Here is a 14,405-nt window from a genome sequence, read left to right on the forward strand (position 1 = left end):
CTATGAGTAATGAAGCTACTTCAGACCAACCCATTTTAGATTTGTGTCGGCGCAAGAGTCATTTATCCCGCCGGTATAATAGCAACAGCGCCCGAGATCCGCCCACAAAGTTACTTGCGTTTCGTGTTTGATACTTGCGTTCCAGATCGTTAAAATAGGGCCCCTGGTGTGTGTGCTTCAAATGTGTGGTTAGAAAAATCACTGAAGTGAATTGTTGAGTAATAGCACGTAATGATACGTCTTCCTGAGAACAATGTCGGTGCCAATAAACTTGGTTTCAACACCTAATGTGCTTTTAATTGCTGGCAGGTGTCGACAAACTGCTCGCTACAATTTGACACGTGTTTGGTTAAAACTGTGACATTGTTTTGGCCTCAATTGTCATGATAAAGATAATTTTCCATCTTTGACAGCACACTGATCCTGTAGATTACACTGATTGTTAGTTCAGAACCCGAGAACGTCATTCTGGTTTGCAGCTGAACTCACGATTAACCCTCTGGATCAGAAAGACTCCAGATTTCCAGCAATAGCGCAGAGAAGTTGAGCTCCTGGAACACAGCAAACTCAGACTTTTCATTTTCACTCAGAAATTGCAAGTACATTTCACAAATAATTACAAAGAAATTGCAAATTCCACATTGAATTAAAAGTGCACAGACTGAATAATCTGTGCTCCAATAATCAGTGATACAGTGATAGTCAACTTGCTGTTATTTAGGAGGAACTTCTTGACCTGGAAATAGTCTGCTGTGGCTAGTTTGGGTGATATTGTTTTTCTGTGACTGAGATGAACAGAAAAAGGCCACATACACCATTGTCCTAGTGTAAATATTCACGTATGGAGTCAATTTTGTTGTTTGCATGAAGCTCTAGCAATCTCAGTGCTGAATAAGGATACAGAGACCCCTTTAAACCATATGTGCAAGCTATAAACATCAAATAGAAGAAAACAGTTTATACTATTGCTCGTTGTAGCACCTAATGCTGAGAGTGCAATGCATACTTGCATTTTGTTATGCATATTGTTATATGTTTTGTTATTTCAAACACAATGTTCTGCATTCATGTAATTGCGTTAAGTATGATTCTTACCACTCAAAATACTGTATATCATTTCAACCACATATGTGACCCTGGATCACAAAACCAGTCACATGTCGCACGGGTATATTTGTGGCAATAGCCAACAATACATTGTATGGGTCAAAATAATCGATTTTTCTTTTATGCCAAAAATCATTAGAATATTAAGTAAAGATCATGTTCCATGAAGATATTTTGTACATTTCCTACCGTAAATATGTAAAACATTTATTTTTGTGAGTGAATGAAGCACAATCGCCAACATAAATGAACAACTTTAAAGGAGATTTTCTCAATGTTACGATTCCAGATGTTCAAATAGTTGTTCAAATAGTTTCAAATATTGTCCTATCATAACAAACCATACATCAATGGAAAGCTTATTTATTCAGCTTTCAGGTTATGTATTTAATTTTATTTATGTGACTGGTTTTGTGGTCCAGGGTCACATATGATCTATATTCACCAACACTGTCTGGACTTTCTACAAACACAAATGTGGAAAGATAAATTAAAGATGGGCAAACCAGCTTTAACCTGATTAAATAATTTGTCAGTGGACATTTGTGAGGCATTACTGAAATAATTCTACAATGTCTATGGTCTCTGTTATTTATTTTTTTAAAGCCGCAGCAAACGGAGCAGAACAGACCCTCAAAATGTTGTATTTTTTGTGTTTAGACCTCATGCATACATGCATGCATACATGTTATACTTGTGAAGACGTGAAACACAAACCTGATCAGCCACATAAACGCTTCCACTATTGCTAGATGTGACCGTATACCTTCACCAATCTGAGTGTGTTTGACCCACTTCTCTTAGTTCTCAGTGCACATTACTTTCGGAAAGGCAGTTTTTCTGGGAGCCCCCCTGGTTGTCAATTTGAGTAGTGTGTCTTTAGGATAAAAGTATGCACTGGATTTGCTGTAAGTGGGTCGCGGGGATTTGGTCTGGTATGGATGGGCTCTCTGGAAGCCATCATTAACAACCTCTCACGCTCACTGCACTACACACTACGTGGGGGAAAAGAAGAGAAAATGACTAAGTGCTGCTGCATTTGTCTCTTTACTCGAAACAGAGCGGCACTAGGCACTCTTAGCTGTCGGAAATTTAACCATAACAAGCGTTTAGTTCAACATTTTAAGTACACGCACTATTTGCACTGCTTGATCTACTAGAGTAGGGATCTTTTTGCTGTTACGTAATGACCAATTAAGCCCATTCACAGGCTTTACAATGGATTAAAGGAATATTCTGGGTTCAGGATGAGTTCAGTGTGATCAACAGTATTTGTAACCACAGAAAAATATTTTTACTTGTTTTTTTGCAGTTTGAGTAATACACTTTAGTAAGCAGTGTCAGAATCCTCAGGAATTATGAATTGAAATATGAGCACTTGCATTAAAATGTGTGTTATTTGAGCTTGTAAAGTTGTTTTTGGTGGGTCTGCTGTTCTAGATTGGTGTCAGCTTTTGTTTTTTGTGGCTGTTTTTTTGTTGTCAAACGTCATAAACATGTAAATACATGTAGAGATGAGTTTACGTTCTTCTGCAGATTCAAGACAACATTCTTAAAACAAAGTTGCGTAACCTTTCTTCTTGGTATTCTTGCACAGAAAAAAATGTATCAGGATTAGCAGGTTTGGAATTTTACACAGACAAGATCACAGTCTAGTATTAATTAGAGGCCATATACTATGTGATTTTAATGTTTATTTTGTTTGTATAATGTTTATATTTTTTCACTACATTGTACATTGTCCATGTCTTACCATAACTGTGTTTTTTGTTTTTTATTAGAGATGGGTAGAACTATATTGTGTTGTAGACATTATATATATTTACATATCTATTTATTTGTACAATAGTTATATCTGTCCTCCATTTGATGAAAGAATACCTTACAAAAAAAAAAAGTTTGATTGAGATGATGATTGTCTCAGATGTGCCTCATGATAATTGTATGATCTGATTCTTCCCCAAGCCATTTACTCCTTTAAGGGTTAATATGTGAATTGTAGTTTTTTATATTTTATTTAATAGATTTTTCCCACTTACTACAAAAAAAAACTTATTTTGGCAAAAATGAAACATAATAAAGATCTAGTGATGAACATAAGGTCTGATGCTTTATCTTTGCATTTTTTCATAGCTGGGAAATTTAGTTTTCGTCATGCCATTCTGACGCCTCATAAACCTGGCAAATAAGTGCTATTTTCTATCAAACTTCATTGCTAGTCATCAACAGTTCTCAAAATGTGTACACACTAAATTGTAAAGTCAACATTGACAATAACAATTTGTTTCTTCCACTGTTCTTTTACTAATATCTCTTAAATACACCATATCCAATGGTAAATACGCCATTGTTGTACCATGCCTCTTAAAATACAAGATTCTGATATGATTTTAAAGCATTTTAAGCTTAATCTGCAGTCTTGAATCTTAAGTCATGGTATTTCAGATATTATTTATACAATACAATATTTATATCTGTCCTCCATTACACCTTGAAAAACTCTGAGGCCAAAATATTGGTGAATAATTTAAAAAATAATTTGCATATTACAATTATGCATATTTTTCCTTCTTACATATTTATACTATTAATTTGCACCTCAAAACTTGTATGGTAAAAGGTGTATGTTTACTTAATTGTGTTTTTAAAATTGTGCCACAAATATGGTCAGCAGAGCTGAAATAGCTGCCATTAGTGAGGTCGAAACCTGACAGTAAAGAATCAATGGACGGGTCATCTAGCACAGGGTCTGGTTTATACACTATACGTCTGTTTGTTCCTATACTGATCTACTTTACTATTAAAAGCAAATAGCTTCATATTTCACTCGTGTAAAGCTCTGATTCTTTTTAGTAAAGGTGCAGTCAGAGTTCAGCGTGTCATATGTATCAGCGGAGGGTATTTTGGACACAAGGTTTATCCAGATCAGATCTAGGGTCATAAAGGTCATGACATGGAAACCTCCTGTCTTTGCCAAGCACGGATGGACAGCAGCTCTCCAGCTAACAGGGAACCTTCTCAGAACTTCAGCTAATGTTCTGGCAACGTTCTCTCAAAGTTAAAGGCAAGCGTTCTTGCAGTAACATTAATAGAATGTTCATTCAAACTTATCTGGTCTTTAATAATGATCTCAAAACATTATTTATACATGGGTTTTTTTTTTTTTTATGAAATGTTTTAGTTGGACGTTCATCTGACATTTTTTTAATGTTACTTGTTTTAGAATGTTCAGAGAACATTCAAAAGTAACATTTCAAAAAATGTTTGAAGAATGATAAAATGGAACGTTCACATAACCAAGAAAAAAAACATTTTGAACATTCAGAGAACATTCATAAATAACACAAACAATGTGAACCTTAGCAAAACGCTCTTGGAATATATTTTTGTTAGCTGGGTCATTCACTGGACTTCAAGTTTTCCTTGGGTGATGTTGTTGATGCTTCAGCTGTGCCAATTATATCTTTTGATTGAGCATCCAGGAACATAACCATCCATTTAGGTAAATTTGAAATGCTGCCTTTAAATCTATAGTGTTTAATCATATAACTGGTCAGTATTCATTAGAACATGAATGCATTAGAACATTAAACTACTGCTGAATAAGCCGAGCGCTCAGCAGGTCAGCAGATGTAAAGGTCTGTTTTAATGAGCCTTTAGGCTGCAGATTGAGCCAGGGTTTGTCTAGACAGCACTAGTAATGGATTTGTGTAGAAGAGTGACCAACAAACAACTACAGAGCACAAGTCCTGTCACGGTTGAATAAAACGAGTTCATCTTGATCTCAAGCTCTGTATAAACATCACAAATAGCCCACGTGATCGCTGGAGTCCTTCCACTGTGACTAACAAAGTTAAGATGGTTTTGATGTCTGCGAGATGTTTTCGGCTAACAGCATGAGCGAGCGCTTTGTGGCACAGCCGACTATGAGGATACATGAGGTCTGAGCTACTGTGTGTGTCAAAGCAGTGAACAGAGAGGCTTTGAATCAGAGACAGATGAGGCCTCATTTCCGTTTACATGTTTAAGGAAAATTATCATTCTTTCTCGAACCGTATACTCTTTAAGAGTTGATATGCTGTATACATCGATTATGTTAGCTAGCTGATGTGGAAAACTTTTTATTTGGGGGGGGGGGGGGGCATTTGCAAGGTGTGTTCAGGGTACTTTGGTCTGAATAAAACAATTCTCTCTTTTCCACTTACTAACAACAATCAAAAGTACATATAGGCTATATTTTAGCAATAATGGTTGGGCGATATACCGGTAGACAGGATGAACCGGAAGAGATTTGTCATCCGATAGAGGTTATATTTATTTGTGCTGTTGCTTGTAATTAGTTTTTTATTATTATTATTATTTTTATCTTAGTAATAGTTTTTTTCTTGTTTACTTAGATTAGGCTAGTATTCATTTTTTCATTTGATATAGAAATTGGTGTCAAAAGTGGTGAAATATCAATTATATCTGATATCTACTTTGTCAAATTAATATTAGAGTATGTTTTACAAGAAAATACTATTTCAGTTTTTCAACTTCAAAATTTCTTATTTTACTTGCCATTTCTTTGTACTTTTTGTGTAAAAACTACTGTTAGGGTTTACTAAAGACAAACCGTGAAAAATTAGCACTGAAAAGGCGTGGACAGGGTGAATATGCATTTGTAGGATTTTCCCTTTCAAACGCAAAATTTATGAGAGGAGAGTATTTAAATGAATCACGCAAGCTGATTTACGTTTGGGCTAGTCTATTTACTGGTATTTGCACCATGATTTAACGCCCCCAAAAAAGCATGTCTTAAACCAGATGCTGTGTATTTTATTGTTTATCATTTTAACTGTGTTGCTACAGAGAATGATGGGAAATGTAGTTTGTTGTGCCTCTAATAGTAGGTTAGTAAGTTGTATTTTCTATCAAACTTCATTGCTAGTCATCAACAGCACTAAAAATGTGACATACTGTACTAAATTGTAAAGTCAACATTCATTTGTGCTTGTTTCGTAAAATAAAACCATTCTGATATGATTGTAAAGCATATTAAGTTTAAGTGTGGTCAATCATAAATATATTATTTTATCTATAAATCCATATCTTTTTATCAGTCTTTCCAGCAATGTCTTGTTCTCCACAGCACAGGCTCTTTTCTTACAGTAAAATCTTGAACCACGGCTCAACGATAGCTACTCATTAGCAGTAAACCAGTGACAGAATAGGACTTCTATGACAATTATCTCTTCAGGTCATTAATTACAGAGCACAATGCAGCTGAGATCTTCTTAAACCCCCTACAATCCCCATCATGCCTTTGGAAGTCACTATCACGATGGGTTAAATTGGCAATACTGTGGCATTCAATCACTTAATATTGATTGAAAAATAATTGAACTGTGTGTCTGCACAGAAGGAAAGCATGTGGGCTGCAGTCAATCACGGTGTCCTTAAATAACATTTGTGCCCATGATCGCGTGTCACAATCCATTTAGCATGATAAGAATCACTGTGTTTTTCTGATGTGCCTTAGCGATCTTTATGCTTCATCTGTGATTGAACTCCATGTCCAGTGCTTGTCTGTAAAATAAATTAGTGCACGGAGTGGTTTATAACAGGATTGTTATAGTCTCCAGTTGAAGAGATCTGCATCTCATTTAGATTTTTCCTACAGTGACCTTGTCATGCAAAAGCATTTATCAAATCACTTCATTGTCAACAACAGTGGTGACTTTTTACAGCAACATACATCCTCCAAGGTTTATCAATTGCCTTAAAGTGCCCCTATTATGCTTTTTCGAATATTACCTTTCATGTAGTGTGTAATAGAGCTGTTTGTGAATCTAAAAGGTCTGCAATGTTTTAAAGATCAAAGTGCAGATAAATGGAGTTATTGGGCCCTATCTTGCACCCAGCGCAATTGACTTTGTACACCGACGCATGTATCATTCCTATTTTGCACCCGCGCAAAGCGTGCTTTTCCCTCCACAGAAGCACGTCGCTAAACTAGGGAATGAACTTGCGCTCCCTGGGCGGTTCAGCGCAAAAAAGGAGGCGTGTTCCGGCGCAAACGTTCCTTCATGCTATTTTGCAGGTTTAGAAAACAATTGCGCCACTAACCAGGAAAAAATAGTTTAAAGTCAGTGGCGCGTTGCGCATGTTATTCATATGCTATTTTAAGGGCGCATGCTTGGCCATAATCAATGTAGCGTGTGCACAACGCGCATACACTTTGATTCTCTCATCTACACAGAAGCAGCAGTTTTCATTTTTGCAAATCATACATTATTATGATAGATAGATAGATAGATAGATAGATAGATAGATAGATAGATAGATAGATAGATAGATAGATAGATAGATAGATAGATAGATAGATAGACAATTTATTATAAAAGCATACATCTAGCTTACACATTTACCCAAATTATCATACTCCTTTTTAACCGAAGTTAATTTGGGTGGGTTTCTCCATCCCCAACGTCCCTGACGAGAGCGTTGCTCTCCTTGGCTGTGAACCGCTCCTGGCGCGCGTCTGGCAAATCCGCCGTTATAATAGGAATCCGCTTTAGAACAAAGCGCGTCTGCTCTTAAAGGGAATGTGAGATGACGCTCTGATTGGTTTATTTCACGTTACGCCCAAACCACACCTATGAATAATGAAGCTACTTCAGACCAACCCATTTTAGATTTGCGCCTGGCGCAAGAGTCATTTATCCCGCTGGGAAAATAGCAACAGCGCCAAGACCCGCCCACAAAGTTACTTGCGCTTTGAGCTTTGACACTTGCGTTTCAGATCGTTAAAATAGGGCCCATTGTCTTCCAAAAGAAAGAATCGATTCTGAACTGCCTGAAACGAGTCGTCAGTAACTCCAGTCTTACTTCCTACTCAAACCTACATAGGTTTTTTAACAAATTTGCATAATGCCAGTGTGAATTTTGTCCATTCGCTGTAAGCGATCGACCAATCACAACAGACTGGGCATCTGACCAATCAGAGCAGAGTAGACCAATCGCAACAGACTGGGCCATCTGACCAATCAGAGCAGAGTAGACCAATCGCAACAGACTGGGCCATCTGACCAATCAGAGCAGAGTAGACCAATCACAACAGACTGGGCCATCTGACCAATCAGAGCAGAGTAGACCAATCACAACAGACTGAGCCATCTGACCAATCAGAGCAGAGTAGACCAATCACAACAGACTGGATCATCTGACCAATCAGAGCAGAGTAGACCAATCACAACAGACTGGGCCATCTGACCAATCAGAGCAGAGTAGACCAATCACAACAGACTGGGCCATCTGACCAATCAGAGCAGAGTAGACCAATCACAACAGACTGGGCCATCTGACCAATCAGAGCAGAGTAGACCAATCACAACAGACTGGGCCATCTGAACAATCAGAGCAGAGTAGACCAATCACAACAGACTGAGCCATCTGGCCAATCAGAGCAGAGTAGACCAATCACAACAGACTGGATCATCTGACCAATCAGAGCAGAGTAGACCAATCACAACAGACTGGGCCATCTGACCAATCAGATCAGAGTAGACCAATCACAACAGACTGGGCCATCTGACCAATCAGAGCAGAGTAGACCAATCGCAACAGACTGAGCCATCTGACCAATCAGAGCAGAGTAGACCAATCGCAACAGACTGAGCCATCTGACCAATCAGAGCAGAGTAGACCAATCACAACAGACTGAGCCATCTGACCAATCAGAGCAGAGTAGACCAAACAGACTGGGCCATCTGACCAATCAGAGCAGAGTAGACCAATCGCAACAGACTGGGCCATCTGACCAATCAGAGCAGATTAGGATTTCGGAAAGGTGGGGTTTATAGAGACTGAATCCTTGATTGAACCGTTTCAGACACTGTGAGAAAAGAGCTGATGATGCAATGTATATATGAGAGAATTAAAGTGTTTTTTGACCTTGGATGCAGGTAAACCTATTGTAGGAGACCTTCAAAACAAAATTAGGAGCCATTAAAATAACATAATAGGGGCATCCATGTTATCCATGTGTGTATGAAATGCAGGAGTCACTCCTGAACTTACAGTTGTTTTGAGATATATATACTGTATATTAAACTCAGTAAATGAGTGAAACCTGTATTGAGCAGCAGTGGATATGTGGCCTTTAAGAACCGCCAGTGAAGGAGATGTTACTGTGAAATATGCACATGCATTTTTGTTTTATTGTTCATACTATGCAAAACAAAGTGTTTCTGTGCTTAAACTGAGAGCATGTGAGACCTATTGAGTTGCTGTCAAATTATTGTATAAATAGTTAGCATACAGCTGCTGGGAATAAATGCAGTTTTTGTATGACTCTCTGTCTCCCTTTCTCACAGAGTGACCGTCTTCTAATCAAAGGTGCGAAGATAGTGAACGATGATCAGTCTTTCCACGCCGACATCTATATGGAGGATGGAGTCATCAAGCAAGTGTTTTAATTATTATTTAATGTCATTGTTTTTGTAGTCTGAGTATTGACTGACAGTAGAGATGACCTCTGTTGACCTTTGTGACACATATTTTCTCTCTCCAGGCAAATCGGTGAAAACCTCATAGTTCCTGGTGGTGTGAAGATCATCGACGCCCATGGCAGGATGCTGATCCCAGGTGGCATTGACGTTCATACCCGCTTCCAGATGCCCGACCGGGGCATGACAGCGGCTGACGACTTCTACCAGGGCACACGAGCTGCTCTCGCTGGCGGCACCACTATGATCAGTACGTCTAAAAAAATTAATAACAAGACCATAAAATAATTGATATGTGCTTTCCTGCAGCTCAAACAGTAGAGCGCCTGCGCTTGCAACGCCAAGGTCATGGGTTCGATTCCCAGAGAAAGCCAGAACTGATAAATATTTAAAATGTGTACCTTCAAATGCAATGCAAGTTTTTTTGGATAAAAGCGTCTGCCAAATGTAAATATGTAATTTATAAAAAATAAATATGAAATTGTATAATTATATATAAATATTGTTTGCATATATATATATATATATATATATATATATATATATATATATATATACATATATATATAAATATATACATATATATATAAATATATGTACAGTTATATTTATATACTCAGTATACACAATATTATATATATATAATTGTGTTTAAATATATATAATAACAAAAATAAATATAAAATAATAATTTATATGCAATTTAGTTATTAAAATTATGAATCATAATCTCAAGATTTTTTGTATTTAACAGGATTAATTTCTTTTTTTTCTTTTCTTTTTGTAATTTCAGTAATTTGCCCCTAATTATAAAGTTTTGTTTTCAAAATGTAATACAAAATGATTCATATCTAATATGTTTTGGATGATAGTCAAATTTCTACATAAAAAATGTACATTTTATCTGAATTTGATTTATGAATAAATTAGACATAGCAGCTTTATAAACTGATCATATTGCTTTATAAACCGATTAAATAAAAATGCAAAGTTCATTAAATTATGAAAAGTAATATGAAAAATAATCAAATTATTAAAAATGCTTAATTCAGCTTTGGGTGCTGTATGTAACTTTTTTACTCTACTAAAGCATAAAAATACCATAATATGTTTGCAGAGGAAACATGCTAAGTTCACATACTCGTTTTTTCTGAAAAACACTTCTACTGCCAGTTATTATGACCGCCGCTAGCGTAGCTAGCGAAAGCGGTCATATAGGGATTGTCAAAGTTTTTTTTTTTTTTTTTTTTCGTCATCTTACTGAATTTTCCGTCAACGATAACAGGGACAGCGAAACACCGGGGAACATGAAATTTGGTGGGCATGTAGCCCCACTAGACTTTTACGGAAAAATTTAGTTTGGTCCCCGGGGGCCACTCCCCCCCCGCGCTGGGCCCCCCCAAACCCAAAAAATGCAGTTTTTCCTAAATAACTACCTGAACCGTGGCACCGAGGATGAAGAAATTTTGATGGTATGTTGGTCTTAAGGGCCCACATCAACCTAGCCCATAATCACTCATTTGTGATTTGCGCCCCTCCCATAAAAAATGAAAATGCAATATTATTCTGCTTTAATCGCCCCTATCTTCAGTTGAGATGTTCAGAACTGCACCATATTTCATGTGTATGATTAACTTGACATCCTCTGGGGGTATGCTAAGTTTCGTAGAATTTCATCCATGGGGGGGTATAAAATAAATTCATTTATGTGCACATTTAGTGACTGTACACTCATCGGCCTGTAGATGGTGGTGTTGAGCGAAGGGTTGCTGGTTTAGGATGATACTGTCACACACACACATGCAGGAATACAAACAAACGCAAGCATGCACACACACTGACATCCACACGCACAGACACACACCCATACACACATACAAATCCACATGCACAGACACACACACACAAACACACACGCGCACACACATGTACGCACGCATACATACACGCACAGACACACACACACACAGACACACACATACACAAACACACACACATACACACACACACAGACAGACATGCACATACTACTACTTTTTTTAGGTATATAGATAAACACGCAATACAGCCAAATTGCTCCACGTCATTTATTTTTGTGGAAAGCCAGTGCAGGCCTGAGCGGCGGTCATATTTTGTACCGCCATGCGGTACATCTAGTTTTACTTATTATTTTACACGTTCAGCCGTTTTTTGTAAGAGTAATAGTAAACCCAATAGTATTTTGACACGCCTGGTTGCCAGTCGGCAGAAACGCAGCGTATTGCAGCCTTGGAAACAAGCAAACAAACTGGGTCAGAGATTGCAGATTCCACACAACCTAAAAAGCCTTTATATCCATCTAAAAATCTCTATGAACAAGAGCATATTAAAACGCGGATAAATCATTCATTGTCAATTGCGCTCGTTCCTGTCGCGTGTCCTCAAACTGGCAACCCGCGTGATCGTCGAGTCTGAGGAGGAGAGGGCGGGGAAACAACGATCTCTGATATTTTGAATTTGGACTACAGTACCTATTTCCACCACTAGCTGTCATTCTTACAGACAGCACCTTTTAAGCAGCTTTACAGAAGCCAATAGTGTCAGTTCAGTGTTGATTCAGTTCATTTCAATAACAGTCAGCTGCCTCAATTATGAAACATTCGATTCAGCTATAAAGCAGTTCTATTGAAGACTGTTCTCACTATCCAGCTCAAGTTTTGTTCTCATCCAATAGTGTCAGTACAGTCTGGACAAGTTGATCACTGAATATTAAGTGTCTTTTAAACCCCAAAATGTGTGGGACGAGTTAAATGTTGAAGTTTAATATCCTTCCATTTAATTCTATAGTATATACACAAGTTCCCTCGCTTTAAGTATACAGGATCAATATATTTATATTTTGATGTGTATTTTCAGTGGATCATGTGGTTCCGGAGCCGGGCGTTAGTCTGATCGCTGCCTTTAACCAGTGGAGGGAGTGGGCCGACCACAAGTCCTGCTGTGATTACTCTCTCCATGTGGACATCACGGAGTGGCACAAGGGCATGCAGGAGGAGGTCGAGGCGCTGGTCAAAGATCACGGTATGTGTCGATTTGAAAATCATGCTTTCCCCGTTATGGTTGAATCACGGAAGCTACACCAGTTACTTTGCCAAGAGATCTCTTATTTATTATGTATCATACATACGAGAGAAACAGGCATAGATGAATAAGGCCACAGGCGAGGTGGTGGTCTTCATTCAAGATTTCTCTGTTCCTCATTTCTCTATCCTCTCACCCCATCATGCCAGCTGTAATGGTTTATCTATGTTTCTCCTTCCTCTCACCCTGTCATGCCTTTATGTTTCTCTGGGGTGGTACAGTAAGGATTGAGCTTATATACACCACTGAGTGACTTTCAACTTCCTTGTAAGGTATCAAAACATGCTGCTTATGTTTAAAAATGGAACAGTTTCCCACTGTTTGTATACATTAGTGGTACATTTGCATCAGTTGAAACATTCCTTTCCTTGTAAAGAACATGCCAACTGTACACATTTGACGTATCATCATTAGTGGAACATCTCAGTGAACGCTGCATTGCACACATACCTCTAAGCAAAATATATAACTCTCCCAGCTCCCCTCCTTGTGTCCAAAATATGATCCTTAAACACATGTGTACATGCAATCTATAGTCTAACTCATGCATTTTAAACTTCTTAAGATAATACAACTGATTATGAATACTAATAAAGAATAATACAGATACATAATATTAAATGATGAAATTATATTAAAAGATGAAATTTTAGTCTTCAGTATGTTCCTCACACATGCACCTGGTGCAGATACAGTGGATGGGTTTATTATAAATGAGACAATCTCGTTTGCTCAAGACAGAATGTAGCTACTCAGTTGCTTTCTCTCATGACACATTGAAACACAGCTAAAAGTATTTCTAATATGTTGGACCTTTTGAGACATGCCTTCACAAGTACCCGTAAGAGCGGTGATTGGGATGTTTGAGTTGGGAGAGGCGCGACGTGCTAAAGAGGTGTTTGTAATTCAGCTTAAATATGTGCAATGAAAGTGTAAGCAAGATTTTACTATGTTATTACTACAGTTAAAACTCAATTCAAAATTCACCCAGAACGTACAAGGTATTATAATTTATATTAAAAAAGTATTAATTATTAAGTATTAAGTATTAATCCATTTGCAATGTTTTGGGAATTTGTTATGCACTGCTTCTGGGTGAAACCTGGCCCAAAGATTAGGTTTATCCACCTAGTACAGTATTCCCACATGAAAGTGATGATTTAGGCACTTTATGGCTCAAATTACACACATTTTCGAAAGGAAGAATCATTACAAGACTCCGCTCTGCATGTGTGTCCATGTCTGATGATGTCTAACATCCTGGTCTTTTTTCTCCCAGGTGTCAACTCCTTCCTGGTCTACTTGGCTTACAAGGATATTTTTCAGCTAAATGACTCCCAGGTATGACTGTAAAGCATGATCTCTCATGCATATGCCTTTAATTATGCTTATAAAGTTGGATTAAACACTGTTTATTTAATTGATAAAGTCTAAATCTCTGTGTTTTTGGTGCATTGAGAATGCAGTAATGATGAGTTCTACATGCACTGATGTGATTTGAGAGAACATGTTCACCACGTTTCCTGAAGCCGTAGATCCAGAGCAGATGAAAAAACACAGAAAACACACCAAACGTTGTTTCTCCTGTCTGTTATAGATGTATGAAGTGCTCAGTGGGATCAGGGACATTGGAGCCATCGCCCAGGTGCACGCAGAGAACGGTGACATCATTGCTGAGGTGAGCTGAAC

General features: G+C 37.8%; 1 protein-coding gene across 1 annotated transcript in view; it reads left to right on the top strand.

Annotated features, from left to right (window-relative positions):
- The window catches only part of dpysl2a (dihydropyrimidinase like 2a), a 29,021-nt gene that overhangs the window by 4,703 nt on the left and 9,913 nt on the right, over positions 1-14,405 (top strand). Inside the window, exons 2-6 of the mRNA XM_084138451.1 lie at positions 9,465-9,553; positions 9,662-9,846; positions 12,492-12,656; positions 13,996-14,057; positions 14,314-14,394. Of these exons, the coding sequence (XP_083994577.1) occupies positions 9,465-9,553; positions 9,662-9,846; positions 12,492-12,656; positions 13,996-14,057; positions 14,314-14,394 (582 nt within the window). The remainder of the gene's footprint in view (positions 1-9,464; positions 9,554-9,661; positions 9,847-12,491; positions 12,657-13,995; positions 14,058-14,313; positions 14,395-14,405) is intronic.

The sequence above is a fragment of the Abramis brama genome (assembly GCF_963993115.1).
Source record: "Abramis brama genome assembly, chromosome: 16".
Lineage (NCBI taxonomy): Eukaryota > Metazoa > Chordata > Actinopteri > Cypriniformes > Leuciscidae > Abramis > Abramis brama.